General features: G+C 41.1%; 1 protein-coding gene across 1 annotated transcript in view; it reads right to left on the bottom strand.

Annotated features, from left to right (window-relative positions):
- Positions 1–1658, bottom strand: part of kcnq5b (potassium voltage-gated channel, KQT-like subfamily, member 5b) — a 170924-nt gene extending 169266 nt beyond the window's left edge. The window contains exon 1 of the mRNA XM_063009305.1: positions 851–1658. Within this exon, the coding sequence (XP_062865375.1) occupies positions 851–1125 (275 nt within the window). The 5' untranslated portion in view covers positions 1126–1658. The remainder of the gene's footprint in view (positions 1–850) is intronic.
- Between the last annotated feature and the right edge of the window lie 14032 nt (positions 1659–15690).

Below are 15690 nucleotides of genomic sequence, written 5' to 3'. Positions count from 1 at the left end.
TACTCGTTACACAAGATTCATCAGCTCACACGATTATATAGAACATAGTGTTGGACAATTTAGTATCTCCAATTCACCTCACTTGCACGTCTTTGGACCGTGGGAGGAAACCGGAGCACCCGTAGGAAACCCACACAGACACAAGGGGAACATGCAAACTCTACACAGAAAGGACCCGGACCGGCCCACCTGGGGATCGAACCCAGGACATTCTTGCTGTGAGGCGACAGGGATCCTGGGTTTAATCCCTTCATCTGTCACTGTCTGTGATAAATTTGGCATGTTGTCCCAGTGTCTGCATGGGTTTCCTTCTTGTGAATAATTTAGCATCCATCATTTTTGGTTGACATTATGCACACCATATTATTCTGGTACTAAAAAGAAAGCATGAAGCCAGCATACATACAACTGCAGGTTTTATAATAGAATTCTTGCTTTAATTAGTATTCAATTCAATTAGTTTGTGATCACTTTGTTTTAACATGGAAATTGTAAATGCTTAGTGTTTAATTAAGTAATACTTAGTATAAAATGTAAATAATAATGGTATTAGCCACACTGCTGGCCACAGTAGTGCTTAAATTCCTGGGGTTTTAATCCCAGACTAGGGTCACAAATACAGAAAGTGCATGAAGTTACGTGAACCTAGTATTTGCGGAAGGGGGGCATATTAGTTCACCCTTACTGCCAGTCCCAAGCCCAGATAAATAGGAGAGTTGCCGAGATTACAAATAATTTAACAAGTAATTAATTACCCACTTAGCCACCGTGCCGCCCTCCACCGTATGAAGCTCTTAATTACTTAGGAACATCATGCCAGCATCAAGGATCAAACATATGAGCCACTTACACTAATGCGTGATAAATGAAAGCCCAGGCGCGCGGTCGCTCCAGCACGTTGTACAGGCAGTTCTGCAGGCGACGGTAGCGCGCGGTCCTGCGCCCGGTGTGCGTTCCATACACCAGAGGTTTACCGAGCAGGCTGAGGCGCGCGCCCGTCTCCTCCCGCCGGGCGTCCGCTCCCCCGCGCCGGGACACTCCACCGCGCTCCACATCCTCCGATCCGCGCGCTTCAAGCCGCACTCCGCCCGGAGCGCCGTCATCTCTGCCGCGGTCCCGGGGCATGGCCTCATGCGATCCGACCGAGCTTCATGCGCGCGTCCCCGCTCACACTTCCTCCCTGCGCGCTGCGCCAAGAACCCAAATGCAACCGGTTTCCCGCCAGAACGAGAGTAAAAGCATGGTCAAGACGCGCAACAAGAGTCCAAAGAGCTCCAAAGTTCCTTCCACGCGCAAGTCAGATTCTAACGACGCATTCATCCGTGTCCAGGATTCAACACTGAGTCTGAGTCTGTGTTGCGTTACTGATCAAAGCCGCGTGCTCGCTTGTTGTGGAGTCAAAGCAGCGCAGCGCGCACAGGAAACTGGCGCTCAGTGCTCCCGATTCTACCCAACGCGCGCACACATTAGAGGATTTCTTCTCTCCACTAGAACCCCGGAGCTGATTTCCTACGCGTCGGTTCCAATCCGCTTGCCACAAATGCGCATTTTCACGCACAAAACACTCCAATATTTGCATAGACAAAGAACTCTCAGTGCCCATTTAAATAGGATGCCAACTGCCTGTGCACAGTTCCCATCGCGGTCGGGGAGAATCACGTCAACGCTTTACAACAATCATTTACATAAAGTTAACCGTACAAAAATCTCATGCAAACTTTCAGATCAGACTCTCCAAGATCAGACGCGACTGGTCTGTTGACTCTAACTAAACCACGTGACTTCTCCAGAAATAAAACCCCCCCGTTACAGTCTCAGGTTACCCCCCTCAAACCCTCACGCTACTGTTTACTCTTTAAAAAAAAGGTTCCAGCCTAGAGCACATTAGTGTCCAGAGGCAGTTCTGAAGACTGATAAGGACAGCAGGGGACTAAATGCTTTTGGGGCTTCTGAAGATTTTGTCACGCTTTACTGACCAGGATTTATTTATTCATTAGGATTTTAACCAGTGGCGGCTCCTGCCAAATCTCTCAGGGGGGGCAATTGTTGCGATGATGGCCAAAGTGACCCGTTCAATGGGTAAATTAAAGCTTAAATAATTAACATCTTAAGTCATCTGTCAGTTTGCCCTCACAAATAACTCTGAACATGGAGAGAGACCAGCTTTATCATTAATCATAAAATGAAGTAAAGCCTTCACACTAACGATTTAATTCAGTCTTCATCAGATAGCATTTTATTTTAGGTGCAGCAGATCCAGAATAAAGATTGGCATCGGGGCTGATGTGCAATGAATAAAGATGTACAATCAAACAATTGGGGAGATACAATAAGTGCAATCACAATTCACAATTAAAAAATTACATTACTTACTTGTAATTTACTTGTAACTTATATGATTCCCCCCTTTGTAGGTACTTGAGGTTTAAATTTGGTCTGGGTGGCCCTAATTCTTAAGTTGTTAATTTATCCTGATTACTAGACGACTGAATGGCATTTCCCGAACTGAGGTGATGGTAGTCATGGTGACGAGATCCCGACACCAGGTTACGTGTGACGCAAGCCCTCCCGTAACCCATTTAGAATGTATTGCAGCGCCTGCAGTTCGAAAAAAAAAGAGCCTTAACATGAGAGTCTATGAGAGCAATCCGGGGCGATTTTCAATCAGACTGAAATCACCCCAAAAGGGGCGGTACTGTACGGAACACAACTCGACGCTGATTGGACTACGATATTCAGAGACAAAGACAGACTGTCCAGAACAGTCACAGCTGTGATAGAAAAATTTCTTCCCTTTCGCCCTTTGGTGGTGCGTCGCCCGATCGCCCTAAGGAACGAGCCGCCCCTGATTTTAACATCATGTTTTACACTTTGGTTACATTCATGACAGAAACAGTAGTTATTCATTACACAAGATCCATCAGTTCACAAGTTTTAATATCAAACATAGTCATGGTTAATTTAGTGTCTCCATTCACCTCACTTGTACGTCTTTGGACTGTTGGAGGAAATTGGCGCTCCAGGAGGAAACCCATGCAGAAACAGGGAGAACATGCAAACTCCACACAGAAAGGACCTAAACTGTTCCACCTGGGGATCGAACCCAGGACCTTCTTGCTGTGAGACGACAGTGCTAGCCACAGTGCCACCCTTGTATTAAGTCATTCTTATTTAATTTAAAGTCAACATGAAGTTAACATCTTGTGTAATTTTTTAATAAATCAGTTATTCTATATCAAAAACATATCTTTTTTTAATGCATTTTCTTCATTTTCACCCAATTGTACCTTATCCAATTTATACCCAACTGCGTTATGCTTCCTCTCTACTGAAGCTGACCACTGGCTTGATTGAGGAGTGCGAGACACACGACTGCATCTTTTAGACTCATCTTTTCACCTGCACGAGGCGAGTTCATATGCCGATCAGCCTGATCAGCATTATTCCTTAACTCTCTGCAGAGGCTATTAACCAGCCAGCAGAGGTCGTAATTTTCTCAGGAGTCTCTATCCAGCTCATCCTGCCCTGTGAACAACAGCCAATCATTGTTCATGCAGCCGCCCAGCCCAGCCGGCAAATCACAGCTCTGGAGTGCTACCTTGTTTTACCGCTGCACCACCTGAGAATCCGAAACATATCTTTTAAAGGTAAACATATTTGCAAGTTTTGCAAAATCTTAGTCTTAATTTTTTTCTTAATAGAAAACAGCAATGTGTGCATGCTGAAAAAAATAACACTGGGGAAGGTGCTTGGGTGGCACAGTGGTTTATTGCACTGATAAGATTTAAACCTGGGAACCTGCACCCAGTGTTTCCAACATTATGCTAGCCAACCACAGCTGAGACTCATGTTTGAATCTCAGGGGTGCTACTGACCAGCATACATCTATACAGACATGGTTAGTTGGGACCATGCCATGATTATCTCATGTAGCAGTGTTTGGAGACTGTAGTAGTTTTAAATCCTGACTCTACCGTGCAGCCACTGTTGGGCCCTCTTGGCCCCAGGGGTGCCATACCGTGGCTGACCCTGTGCTCTGACCCCAGCTTTCAGACTGGGGGTCTGGGGCACGTGGAAAAAGAATGTCATTGTACTGTTCACATCTATATATGACAAATAAAAGGAATACTACTTATTTTTTATTAAATGAAGCAAATAATAATAATAGGCACCAGATTATAATTAGTGTTAAACACTGAAAGGACAAAAACCCTGTTTATCCCACCTTTCTTAGAACTTTAGAACTTTATTTTTAAAGCATTACGGTCTACTTTTCAAAATATTCAAACATTGAGATACTCTTATTCACGCTTTACATGACTACATTCTTATAAGAATCTTTCATTCATTACAACAGTGGCTTCAATGACAGAAGCTGACCATTAAATACAGTATACACTGATCAGCCATAACATTAAAACCACCTCCTTGTTTCTAGAAGCACTTTGTAGTTCTACAATTACTGACCGTAGTCCATCTATTTCCCTACATAATTTTTTTAGCCTGCTTTCAGCCTGTTCTTTAATGGTCAGGACCCCCACAGGACCACTACAGAGTAGGTATTATTTAGGTGTTGGATGATTCTCAGCACTGCAGTGACAATGACATGGTGGTGATGTGTTAGTGTGTGACACAGCAGCACTGATGGAGTTTTTAAATACCGTGTCCACTCACTGTCCACTCTATTAGACACTCCTACCTAGTTGGTTCATGGGACGCTGCCTACGGGGCGCTGTTGGCTGGATGTTGTTGGTTGGTGGACTGTTCTCAGTCCAGCAGTGACAGTGAGGTGTTTAAAAACTCCAGCAGCATTGCTGTGTCTGATCCACACATACCAGCACAACACACACTAACACACCACCACCATGTCAGTGTCACTGCAGTGCTGAGAATGATCCACCACCTAAATAATACCTGCTCTGTAGTGGTCCTGGGAGAGTCCCGACCATTAAAGAACAGCATGAAAGGGGGCTAACAAAGTATGCAGAGAAACAGATGGACTACAGTCAGTAAATGTAGAACTACAAAGTGCTTCTATATGGTAAGTGGAGCTGATAAAATGGACAGTGTGTGTAGAAACAAGGAGGTGGTTTTAATGTTATGACTGAGTGTATATTCAGCAGAGAAAACAGTTTTCTGTCAGGCTAAAACATCTCTACATTTAGTCAACATAGATGTTTGTCAGTCTCTTGTTTTTTTTTCCATAAGACTTTCAGTGGAAATCTGTGTCCATTCAGTCAAAACATCATTTCACAGGTCAGGCACTGATGTAGGACAGAGAAGCTCACAAAGTTTCAATTCATTCCAAAGTTGTTCTGTGAGGTTCTGTGCAGGTCAGTGCAGTTTTTCCACACTGAACTGATCAAACCATGCCTTCATAAACCTGACTTTGTACACAGGGGCATTTGGAACTAAAAAGGCCTTTCCTAAACTGTTCCGTCGAACTTAAAAACATCTTGACCTGACACCTGAACTCAATAACTAGTGCATGTCTCAGTAATTTTACAAGGATTATTATGAACAGCAAATGCTAGGTGTCTTGATGACATGTCAGTGTGGCTGCTGAAATCATGTCGGCTAATGACCATACTATCAATCTTAGTTTTAAATAGCTGAGTTTTACTTAAACTACTAATACTACTAATCTTTCTTTCTAGAAAGAGGAAGTTGATGCCCCTTTATTTATGCCTTGTTTTCTGCAGTAGGAAGAACACACTTCCTTTACATTTATGCTGTCACTTAGTTTTCATTTGCTTATGTAACTAAATTATAGCTATATAATTTACAATTATATACAACTATATCTAGGTTCAACAATATAACCACAAATTGCGTTTTTACTAACAAACTAGGTTTCTTTGTAGTGTCCCAGACATCCCAAGTTGCAAAAACTCATTTCAGGGAGGTACCCCTGGTCCCGGACCTCGACCCCGACCCCCCAAGCCCAAAAAAATAAATAAATAAATAAAAAACCTCTCACACACAACAAAAGATATGGGTGATAATAGAACCTTTAGGAGCTGCTAACTGAGCTACTAAGCTAACTGTTTGGGTCACAAACACATTAATGTGTACTACATAGTGCACTAGATAGTGTGAAACATAATAGATTTATGTTCCCTACATAGTGCACTAGATTGTATATTAGAAAAGAATTTATGTTCCTTACTTAGTGCACTAGATAGTATTTTAGATATTAATTTATGTTCCCTACGTAGTGCACTACATAGTGTACTAGATAATAGACTTATGTTTCTTACATTATGCTTTAGGTAGCGTATTAGTTAACGGATTTAGGTTCCCTACATAGTGCACTAAATTGTATATCAGATAACGGATTTATGTTCCCTACATAGTGCACTAGATAGTATTTTAGATATTAATTTATGTTCCCTACATAATGCACTAGATAGTGAATTAGACAATTAGTTTATGTTCCCTACACAGTGCACCAGATTGTATATCAGATCACGGATTTATGTTCCCTACACAGTGCACTAGATAATGTATTAGAAAATGCATTCATGTTCACTACATAGTGCGCTAGAAAGTTTAACTAGATGATGATTTGTGTTCCTTACATAGTGCACTAGATAGTGTATTACATAATTAATTATGTTCCCTACATAGTGCACTAAATTGTATATCAGATAACGGATTTATGTTTCCTACATAGTGCACTAGATTCCGGGAGACTTGGGATGTCTGGTGTCCCCTGTAAAAATGCAATTTGAGATAATTAATAAAGGTACTCATTTGTCCCCGTCTACATTAAAAATGCATCAAATTTTTATCCAGCATCTCTGTAAAAATCTAGCATGTAGATCTGTGCAGACATTACAGATACTCTAAATAATAAAATCTGTAAAATAAACTAAAATATAAGACTAAAAAAGACTTAATGTGATATTGATACCCCTGCATTTTATCAAAATATTAACAAGCGGAAGACAAACTACAGTCCTTCTGGGAGTATGTGCTTCAGACAGATGAGACATGCCAACTCTATGTTTACAGACAAAGCTTTTCAAAGAAAAAAACACCATGGCAACTGTGAAACATGAAGGAAGCTCAGTGATGTTCTGGGGTTTCTTTGCTGCTTTAGGCACTGGTAAAGTCAGAAAAATATCTAGGTATTTTAAAGTAAACTGTGCAGCCCAGTGTCTGGTGGGAAAACACACTAGCCTACCAGATTTAAGACTTCGAACTTGCGAGTTTAAATCTCAGCTCTGCTCAGTTTAGCTGGCTAGGTGCCTATATGGACAATAACTGGCCTGTCCAGGTGAGGGATGGCTGGAGGGATTCAATTACGACCTTTGGCTGGCACAAAGACGGGGAATAATGGTGATCAGTGCGTGACTTTCCATGTGCTATGGTGAAAAAAGACTGCACACATGTCAGAGGGGGCATGTGTTAGTTCTGGCCCTACTCAGTCAGGAGTGGAGGTCTGTACTCATCTTTTGCTGGGTGTGGGAAAACTAGAGGACCCAAAGGAACACAGGCACTCAGAGAACATGCAAACCTCCATACAGACAGCAATTAAAAGCAAGAATCAAACCCAGGTCCTCAAGGACGATTGTTTCTGTGCGGCACCCACACTACCAGCAGTGCTACCATGCCACTCTGTGTTTGTAAATAAAGCTTTAGGGCTGTTCATCCCTTCAAAGATGAGATTTTTTTAGGCTAAGCATGTTTGGGTGCCACAAAACAAAAAAAAAAGTGTCAGAAAGTAAAATCCAAACACCTCAGTTGGTAAAGTGTAATACCAAAGACAGTGTGCCAGTCCATTGCAGAGGGTTCATTCATTCATTCATTTTCTTAACCACTTATCCAATTAGGGTCGCTGGGGGTGCTGGAACCTATCCCAGCTTTTTAATGGGCGCAAGGCACACAGTAACGCCCTGGACGGGGCGCCAGTCCATCGCAGGGCAGACACACACCTACACACACTATAGGGCAATTTTGTATCTCCAATTAACCTGACTGCATGTTTTTGGACTGTGGGAGGAAACCGGAGCTCCCGGAGGATCCCACACAGACACATGGAGAACATGCAAACTGCACAGAAGGACCCGGACCGCCACACCTGGGGATCGAACCCAGGACCGTCTTGCTGTGAGGCGACAGTGCTACCCATCGAGCCACTGTGCCACCCATTGCAGAGGGTTGTAGTTTTAAATTGAAATACATTTATTAAGCACTAGGGTGGGGCAGCAGTCTACTGTATTATTTGTACACTATCCAAAACTGCCGGGCATCAGGACAGATATGATTGACTATGTCATGCCATGGATTGGCTCCCTGTACAGAGTGTTCCTGTCTGGTAGAACCAGACAAGCTGTGACCATAACCAGGATAAAGTGGTTGATGAAAATGACATGAAAATTTGGTTTTTTTTTTTACAATATAGTCAAATTATTATTTTCCCACCATTTTAGTACATAAATGTGTTACAATGATTGTTAGTGGTAATAATCCACATACTACAGATGCTTTATATAAAAAGTAAAAGTATTCTTTAACATTTCCAACTCCACAGGTACAACTGAACAGATCTGAAAGAGATCCCCTCATCGATCCGGTGTGTGATGTGTCATACAGTGAAAAGACACTCCAGTAACAGCACAGTAACAGGTCACATTAGAATTATGGCCCGTGATGCCATAATAGAATGAGCGTTTATGAGTGAATCATCCAGTAAATGACACCCCTTGATATATGGAGTGGGTAGGGTTGATTTAAAAGGTTTCTGTGACCCTCCTGCATACAGGTTGAGAAAAGTCTGAGAAAAGTCTGCCATCTGCTGGTCGCTGTGATTAAATTGATTTGAATTGATTTATATTGTGTTATTCAGGTCGGGGTGACAGTGACTATATCCTTGAGTCAATGGGTGCTAGTTTACTGCAGAGCATTTACTTATTTAACCTCGGGAATGGCTCACCCACTAGCTTTTTTACAGGTTGACAGTAGGCATTGTAGTGGAACGCTTTTTCAGTACTACAACGTGGCAAATAATTTTAATATAAATAATACTAAATGAGCCAGTAAGAAGCTTGAAGACCCAAACATTCTGGAAAAACACTGTCCACATGGTTGCCAGGAGTTGAAAGTATTAATAACAGGCACTAATAATAATGATTAGGGATGTAACGATACACTCTACCCACGATGCTATGCGATTCACGATATTGAGTCCACGATACGATTTTTTCCCGATTTTTTAAACAAAGTTAAATTGAAGACAAATTACGACAAAGTTTTCTTTTATTATTTCTCTTGAAAAATAAAATAAAATACTGTATTTGTGCTTATTTTTTATTTATCTAAATAATCAATGTCCTTTTATTTCTGAGGTAGGTACAAACTATGCAAAAGAATGCTGCACATTTCCCTTTTTGTGTAAAAAAAAAAAGTTTAAAACAAATCCCACATTAAATAAATAAATGAATAATACAAATAAAGAATCGTCACATAATATAAATAAATTAATACATAAATAAATTTGGCTGGAAAATTCCGAATTTGGCAACCCTGTAGTGACGTCAACCAGGCGAGGTGAATAGCGCCAGTGCCCTCTGCTGTTTAAAGTGAATATTGATTCATTATACATGTAAGCTGATTTGAATCGTTACACATGTGAATCCATTTTTAACTGTCTTGTGGTGCATCATTACATCCCTAATAATGATAATGATAATAATAATAATAAGAATCTTTTTCCCTGTCAGCAGCATACTCTAAGACAGTAAAGTCATGTCATCCACCACTCATCCAGGTGCCTCAACCAGCCAGCATAGACTGCATTTGCAACAATAATAAGAGACCTCATTGACCTTCCCACCCTCAGGCACGGCCAGACTGCTGACCAGGTCGTTAACACAGCTGAGATTCGACTTTGTGAGCTTGGTATTCTAGCGCTTTGAATCCCTGCGTCACCCGAGCGCCCTCAAGAAACATCTTTAACATGTGACGCAATCATGCTTTGCCATAAAAGGAGTGTCCAGGACAGTGTCGGTCCTTTATGTGACAGCTACATTGAAAATGCAGACATCCCAAATCTCCCGGAAGTTCCGGGAGTCTCCCGCATATACATAGCGGCTCCCTGATGCCCGCAAGTCAGATAAAATCTCCCAGAATCTAGAACGAGCGGCCAAGAGCGACACACGCGCACGCAGGCGACACAGACTTTTTTCCCGATCGCTTATTAAATCGTTATCTGATATACAATCTAGTGCACTGTGTAGGGAACATAAATCAATTGTCTAATATACTGTCTAGTGCACTATGTAGGGAACATAAATCCGTTATCTGATATACAATTTAGTGCACTGTGTAGGGAACATAATTAATTATGTAATACACTATTTAGTGCACTATGTAAGGAACACAAATCATCATCTAGTTATACTTTCTAGTGCACTATGTAGGGAACATAAATTAATATCTAAAATACTATCTAGTGCACTATGTAGGGAACATAAATCTATTATCTTTCACACTAACTAGTGCACTATGTAGTACACATTAATGTGTTTGTGATGTGAACAGTTAGCTTAGTAGCTCAGTTAGCAGCTCCTAAAAGTTCTGTTATCACCCATATCCTTTGGTGTGTGAGAGAGGTTTTTTAGCTTTTTGCTTTTTTTTTTTTGGGCTTGGGGGGTCGGGGTCGAGGTCCGGGGGTACCTCCCTGAAATGAGATTTTGCAACTTGGGATGTCTGAAAATGTGAGGTGCATTATTTAGGGCATGTACATTTGTACAGCTGATGCAAGTTCATTAGTATATTTGGTTCTTAAATGATTACTAAAGATTGATAAAAGTAAAGGAGGTGTGACAGTGTTAAACATGCTGTTGTTCCAGCATTTATATTGCAAGCGACACATATGGAGGTACATGAAGGTAAATACTGGGTGAGTCAAAATTATGTTAACACTTGAATAGCGGAAGCCATTTCTCACAAAACATACTTCATATGTGTAAGATGATTTACAGGACAGTCTCAACCTGTCTGCCATCATGTTCAACACACAAAAACCAGCGAGCAACAGTACCATTTAAAGCCTGGACACACATTTAGCAGATAATAGATCCACTAGTGTTAACATAATTTTTACTCACCTGGTATACTTAAAAAAGCCATCAAATATTATGGTTATGTACTGGTTCAATATTATTACATGTCAGATAATTAACTTATGATCCAATTGCCCGATTGCGTCATGCTTCCTCTCCACCAATGCCGATCCCCGCTCTGATTGAGGAGAACGAATCGCCCCCTCCGACACGTGAGCAGCAGCCGTATGCATCTTATCACCTACACTTTGACGAGTGCGGTGCAGCTCAGCGTTGCGTACGGAGAGACACACCTCGAGAGCACTCTTTTCTCATCTCTGTGCAGGCGCCATCAATACGCCAGCAGAGGTCGTAATTGCACCAGTCATGGGAGAGAGACCCCATCTGGCTTAGTCCCGCCCATATCTGAACAACAGGCCAATCGCTGTTCACGTGGCCGCTCAGCCTAAGCCGGCAGGCAGAGCTTAGATTCGATACGATGTATTCGAGATCCCAGCTCTGGTTCCAGCGTGTGTTTTTACCGCTGCGCCACCTGAGCGGCCCTGACTGTCTGCTGTTTAATCAGAATTGTACAAGCAAGGTTCGTAAATCTGTATGAATGTATGTGTGTAAAGTCATATGGCGTGATTAGTGACCACTGAGTTGATCTATACTCACATCTTATATGACTAATAATTATTGTCTCCCTGACTAATGTAAAACCAGAGCATGTGTACATCATCTTACATCATCTCTTAATGTTGAGTGATTTCTCTGTTGTTCCTACAACTATCCTGCACTTATCTGAACTTGTCTTTTCTGAATGTAGCTCTGATAAACCCACCTGCCGAAAAGAATAAGGAATCATTAGGTAAACACATCAACGAGTGACAAATATACAGTGCAATCAATTCTTCCACACACTTTTTATTTGGAAATAATAAAAATGAACTCTTTTTTAAAATATAAAACATACACGTCATTTGAGCCACATTTTATACAAACAAAAATGCAATTGCAAAGTGAATATTGTATTTTTTTTTAAATAATACCCCCCCCCCCCCGACTTCTCGATTTGAGTTTGAGTTAAAACACATACTGCGAGTTGTAAACAATCAGTATTTTCATATTTTCTTTTCATTTTCTACCCAGTAATACTGATAAAGTCAAATGAAAACCAGGCTCATGTGAATATGTTAATGGATTATTTTTTCTTGCATGAATGCACAGTAAAGTGAAAGACTTGAATTGAAAACATGGACGGCCACGTTGGAATGATTTTCATTGAGTGGCGTGATGTCATCAGAGGGTCCTGACGTCACGACCCGGCTCCAGCGAGTCACAGCGATCCCTCACGGCGAGAGTTGGGAAAAGAAAATCCTTGGCCCCGTTGCAAATATGGCTTAACCGTGTGGTTATTTCATATTTACATTTAAATGCATGTGCACTTATTTATCATTGTGCAGGTACTGTATTTCACATATGGATACAGTTTGGTAGCTATGTGTAATGGTTTGCTTAATCTGTATGTGTATTAATGACTAATCTGGATAATATATTAAAGGTAAAGTATAATTTACATGAGATCATGAGGTGTTTGGGAAAAAAAAAAGATTAGGTTATGATCAGTATAGCAGTACAGCACATATTTCCCCAAAGAGGTTAGAAGAGACAAACAAGTGAAGAAAATAAACGTTAAAAACAATTTGTTACTGGAATGTGGGACACGTACTGGAGCTTTTTTTCTAAGCTGATCTTGGAGTGAATGGCTTCAGTTTCTTATTTATCTCTTTATAATCAAGTACAAGCAAACTGTACAAGTACATGCAACAAACAAGCTGGCCTACTGTATGTGGAACTAACACAGGTAACTATTTCTGTAGCATTTTTTTTTTGTAATTCAGTTTTGTTGGTTAATAAAAATGTGCATGCAGCTTGGAACAGGTCATGCTGCTCCACCCTTCCGTTGGGAGGGGCCACACATGATTGGCGTTTCTTTTAGAGATGGAAAAATCGTATTGGTCACTTGAATATTCAAAGGTGCATGAGGGCAATAAGACGAACACATCCTTGTACTGAACTGTAAATGGAAGTGAAAGTAAAGTTTAACGGATTTAATGGATGCTTTCTCTAATTGTTACTTATTATTAGCATATTATTAACATAACATTCATTCCCTGCCAAGAAAAATAACTGTAAATCACGCAAATACAAGGTTCAGATAAAAATCATCCAATAGCATCCAAGAGCATGCTCATGGCATCGTGTCCATCCTTAAAAATAAGGCCACTACTGTAGAGCAGCCATCCTTGTTGTGCATTTCATGTATCTTATCAAAAACCAGCTAGCAATTTATTTGTCTAGTTTGATTTGTCTCTGCTGTTTATACCTATTTTACACTACTTGGCCAAAAGTATGTGAATACTGTTTTATATATATATTTTGTTTATGCATTTTCTCCCCTTTTTTCTCCCTTTTAGCGTGTTCAATTGCCCGATTGCATCATGCTTCCTCTCCACCAATGCCGATCCCCGCTCTGATTGAGGAGAACGAAGCTAACCCACGCCCCCTCCGACACGTGTGCAGCATGCCGTACGCATCTTGTCACCTACACTCTAACGAGTGCAATGCGGATCAGCACTGTGTATAGAGAGAGACACACCCTGAGAGCACTCTTTTCCTGTCTCTGTGCAGGCACCATCAATCAGCCAGCAGAGGTCGTAATTGCATTAGTTATGAGAGAGTCCCTATCCGGCTTTTTAATATTCCACCCCTATCTGAACAACAGGCCAATCGTCGTTCATGCGGCTGCTCAGCCCAGCCGTCAGGCAGAGCCGAGACTCGATACGATGTATTCGAGATCCCAGCTCTGGCACCTAAAGTAAAATCATGGAGTGATGAATAACCATCATCATTTGGCAGTCTGTTGAATTATCCTGGGTTTAGCAAACACTGCAGTCTGCTATATTTAGGTGTAAGGTTGGATAATGAAAAAACAATGGAATGGATTGTTCTCTGGGCTTGTTAGTACAATGAGAAATCTTAATGCTACAGCATTTAATAACATCCTACAGAATTTTGTGCTTTTAATTTTGTAGCAACAATTTTAGTCTCTCAAACTGTCAATCAGTGAATAGAACGAGGTCCATAAAAAGCTTTCTGTCACCCCTTTCCCACCGACACGGATCCGGCTCCGTTCCGGTTCGCGAACTTGATTTTAAACCGGTTCTGCATGTTTCCACCGAAAAAAAGAAGTTCCAAACAGTTTTTCAGCGCAAACCGTGACGTCATCTGTGGGTGTGCCAAAGCATAGAGGTTTGGGTGCTTTCATATGAGAAGCTGCTAAACCGCTTTGGTGCTAAACTTTCATCTTTTAAAGTTGAATAAAGCTGATATTCGCTGATATTTTCAAGGAGATGAACTGTGTGATGTGACGTGGTAAAAGTGACCCGGACAGTACGAACAACGCTTAACGTGAAAAACAAAGCTTAACGTGGCTTGTTGTACTAAAACAATGCCCAGTGAATTTGGACAGTACAGATCACTTATAACCAGTAATAACTGAGAGAACTTTAGTGTTCCCATATAGTACTTTTAGTACATTAAGACACGTTACGCTTTTTTTTACGTAAAGCTTTTTCGACTCTCCCGAGAAGAGGATTCAGAACCACGAGCTCCATAACAACCACACGTGAAGTTAATACGGCTAAACTCAGATACATGTGGAGCTTTTAGAGTGGATTTGATGGTTATTTCACACAAATGGATGTTCGTGTCGTGGAACTTTAGTGATGATTCATCGCTTAAGCCGAGCGCTGAGCAAAACGGCTATTTGCGCCGAGGCTTGCGGTGAGAGCAAGAAAACAACATATGCGACAAACACGCCTACGTCTTCTTATTACCAATAGTTGCTCGCACTTAATGTACACGCTCCGCCCTCATGTTACTACTCTTTACTTTCATTGTGTAAGCCCACAGTTGATGACGCAGGCTTGGTTCCCAAAAACTGGTGGAAACGTGGGTCAGTTCTCTACAAAACACCAAGGTTTGAAGAGACCTGAACAGAACCGGTTCAAGAACCAGAGTTCTTTTGGTGAAAAAGCACTATATTAGAACTTGAGTAGTATGCATCAACACCAATGTTTTACCAGTACTCTTGAGTAATACCCCATATTCTAGTGGAAATGCTTCTCAGAGGTGTGAAAGTTCCTGTAGCGCTTAAAGAAAGCCCATAGCTTAAATGTGATAATCAACATGCACAGATGGATATGATGTTTAAGTGTTCACATACTTTTGCCCCGTAGTTAATGTAAGCAGCCAAAGCAAAACCTTTTTACCATTATAAGTCAAATTGAAAGCCGACAAAATTTCTTGCACTTGAGCTAGCTAGGTCATTTAAGATCTGATCATACTGTTTGTAATGCAGAGACAATAAGAATGCATATTGGTATGATCTGTCAGTCAGATACTAAAGTGAATGCAAGGTAAAATGTGCCAAAGAACGATTGTGGGCACATAGCCCTTCCAAGATGACTAAATGTAGGCATATTAGTAATAGGATTTGTAAAAGGAATGCCTTGAGCAAAAATAGCAACTGCTACTGTGAATGAAAGCTGGTGGTGACCATTTCTAGAAATAC

The sequence above is a fragment of the Trichomycterus rosablanca genome, chromosome 15 (genome assembly GCF_030014385.1).
Source record: "Trichomycterus rosablanca isolate fTriRos1 chromosome 15, fTriRos1.hap1, whole genome shotgun sequence".
Classification (NCBI taxonomy): Eukaryota; Metazoa; Chordata; class Actinopteri; order Siluriformes; family Trichomycteridae; genus Trichomycterus; species Trichomycterus rosablanca.
Note: the sequence above shows the minus strand (reverse complement) of the source record. Positions and strands in the feature narration are given on the sequence as shown.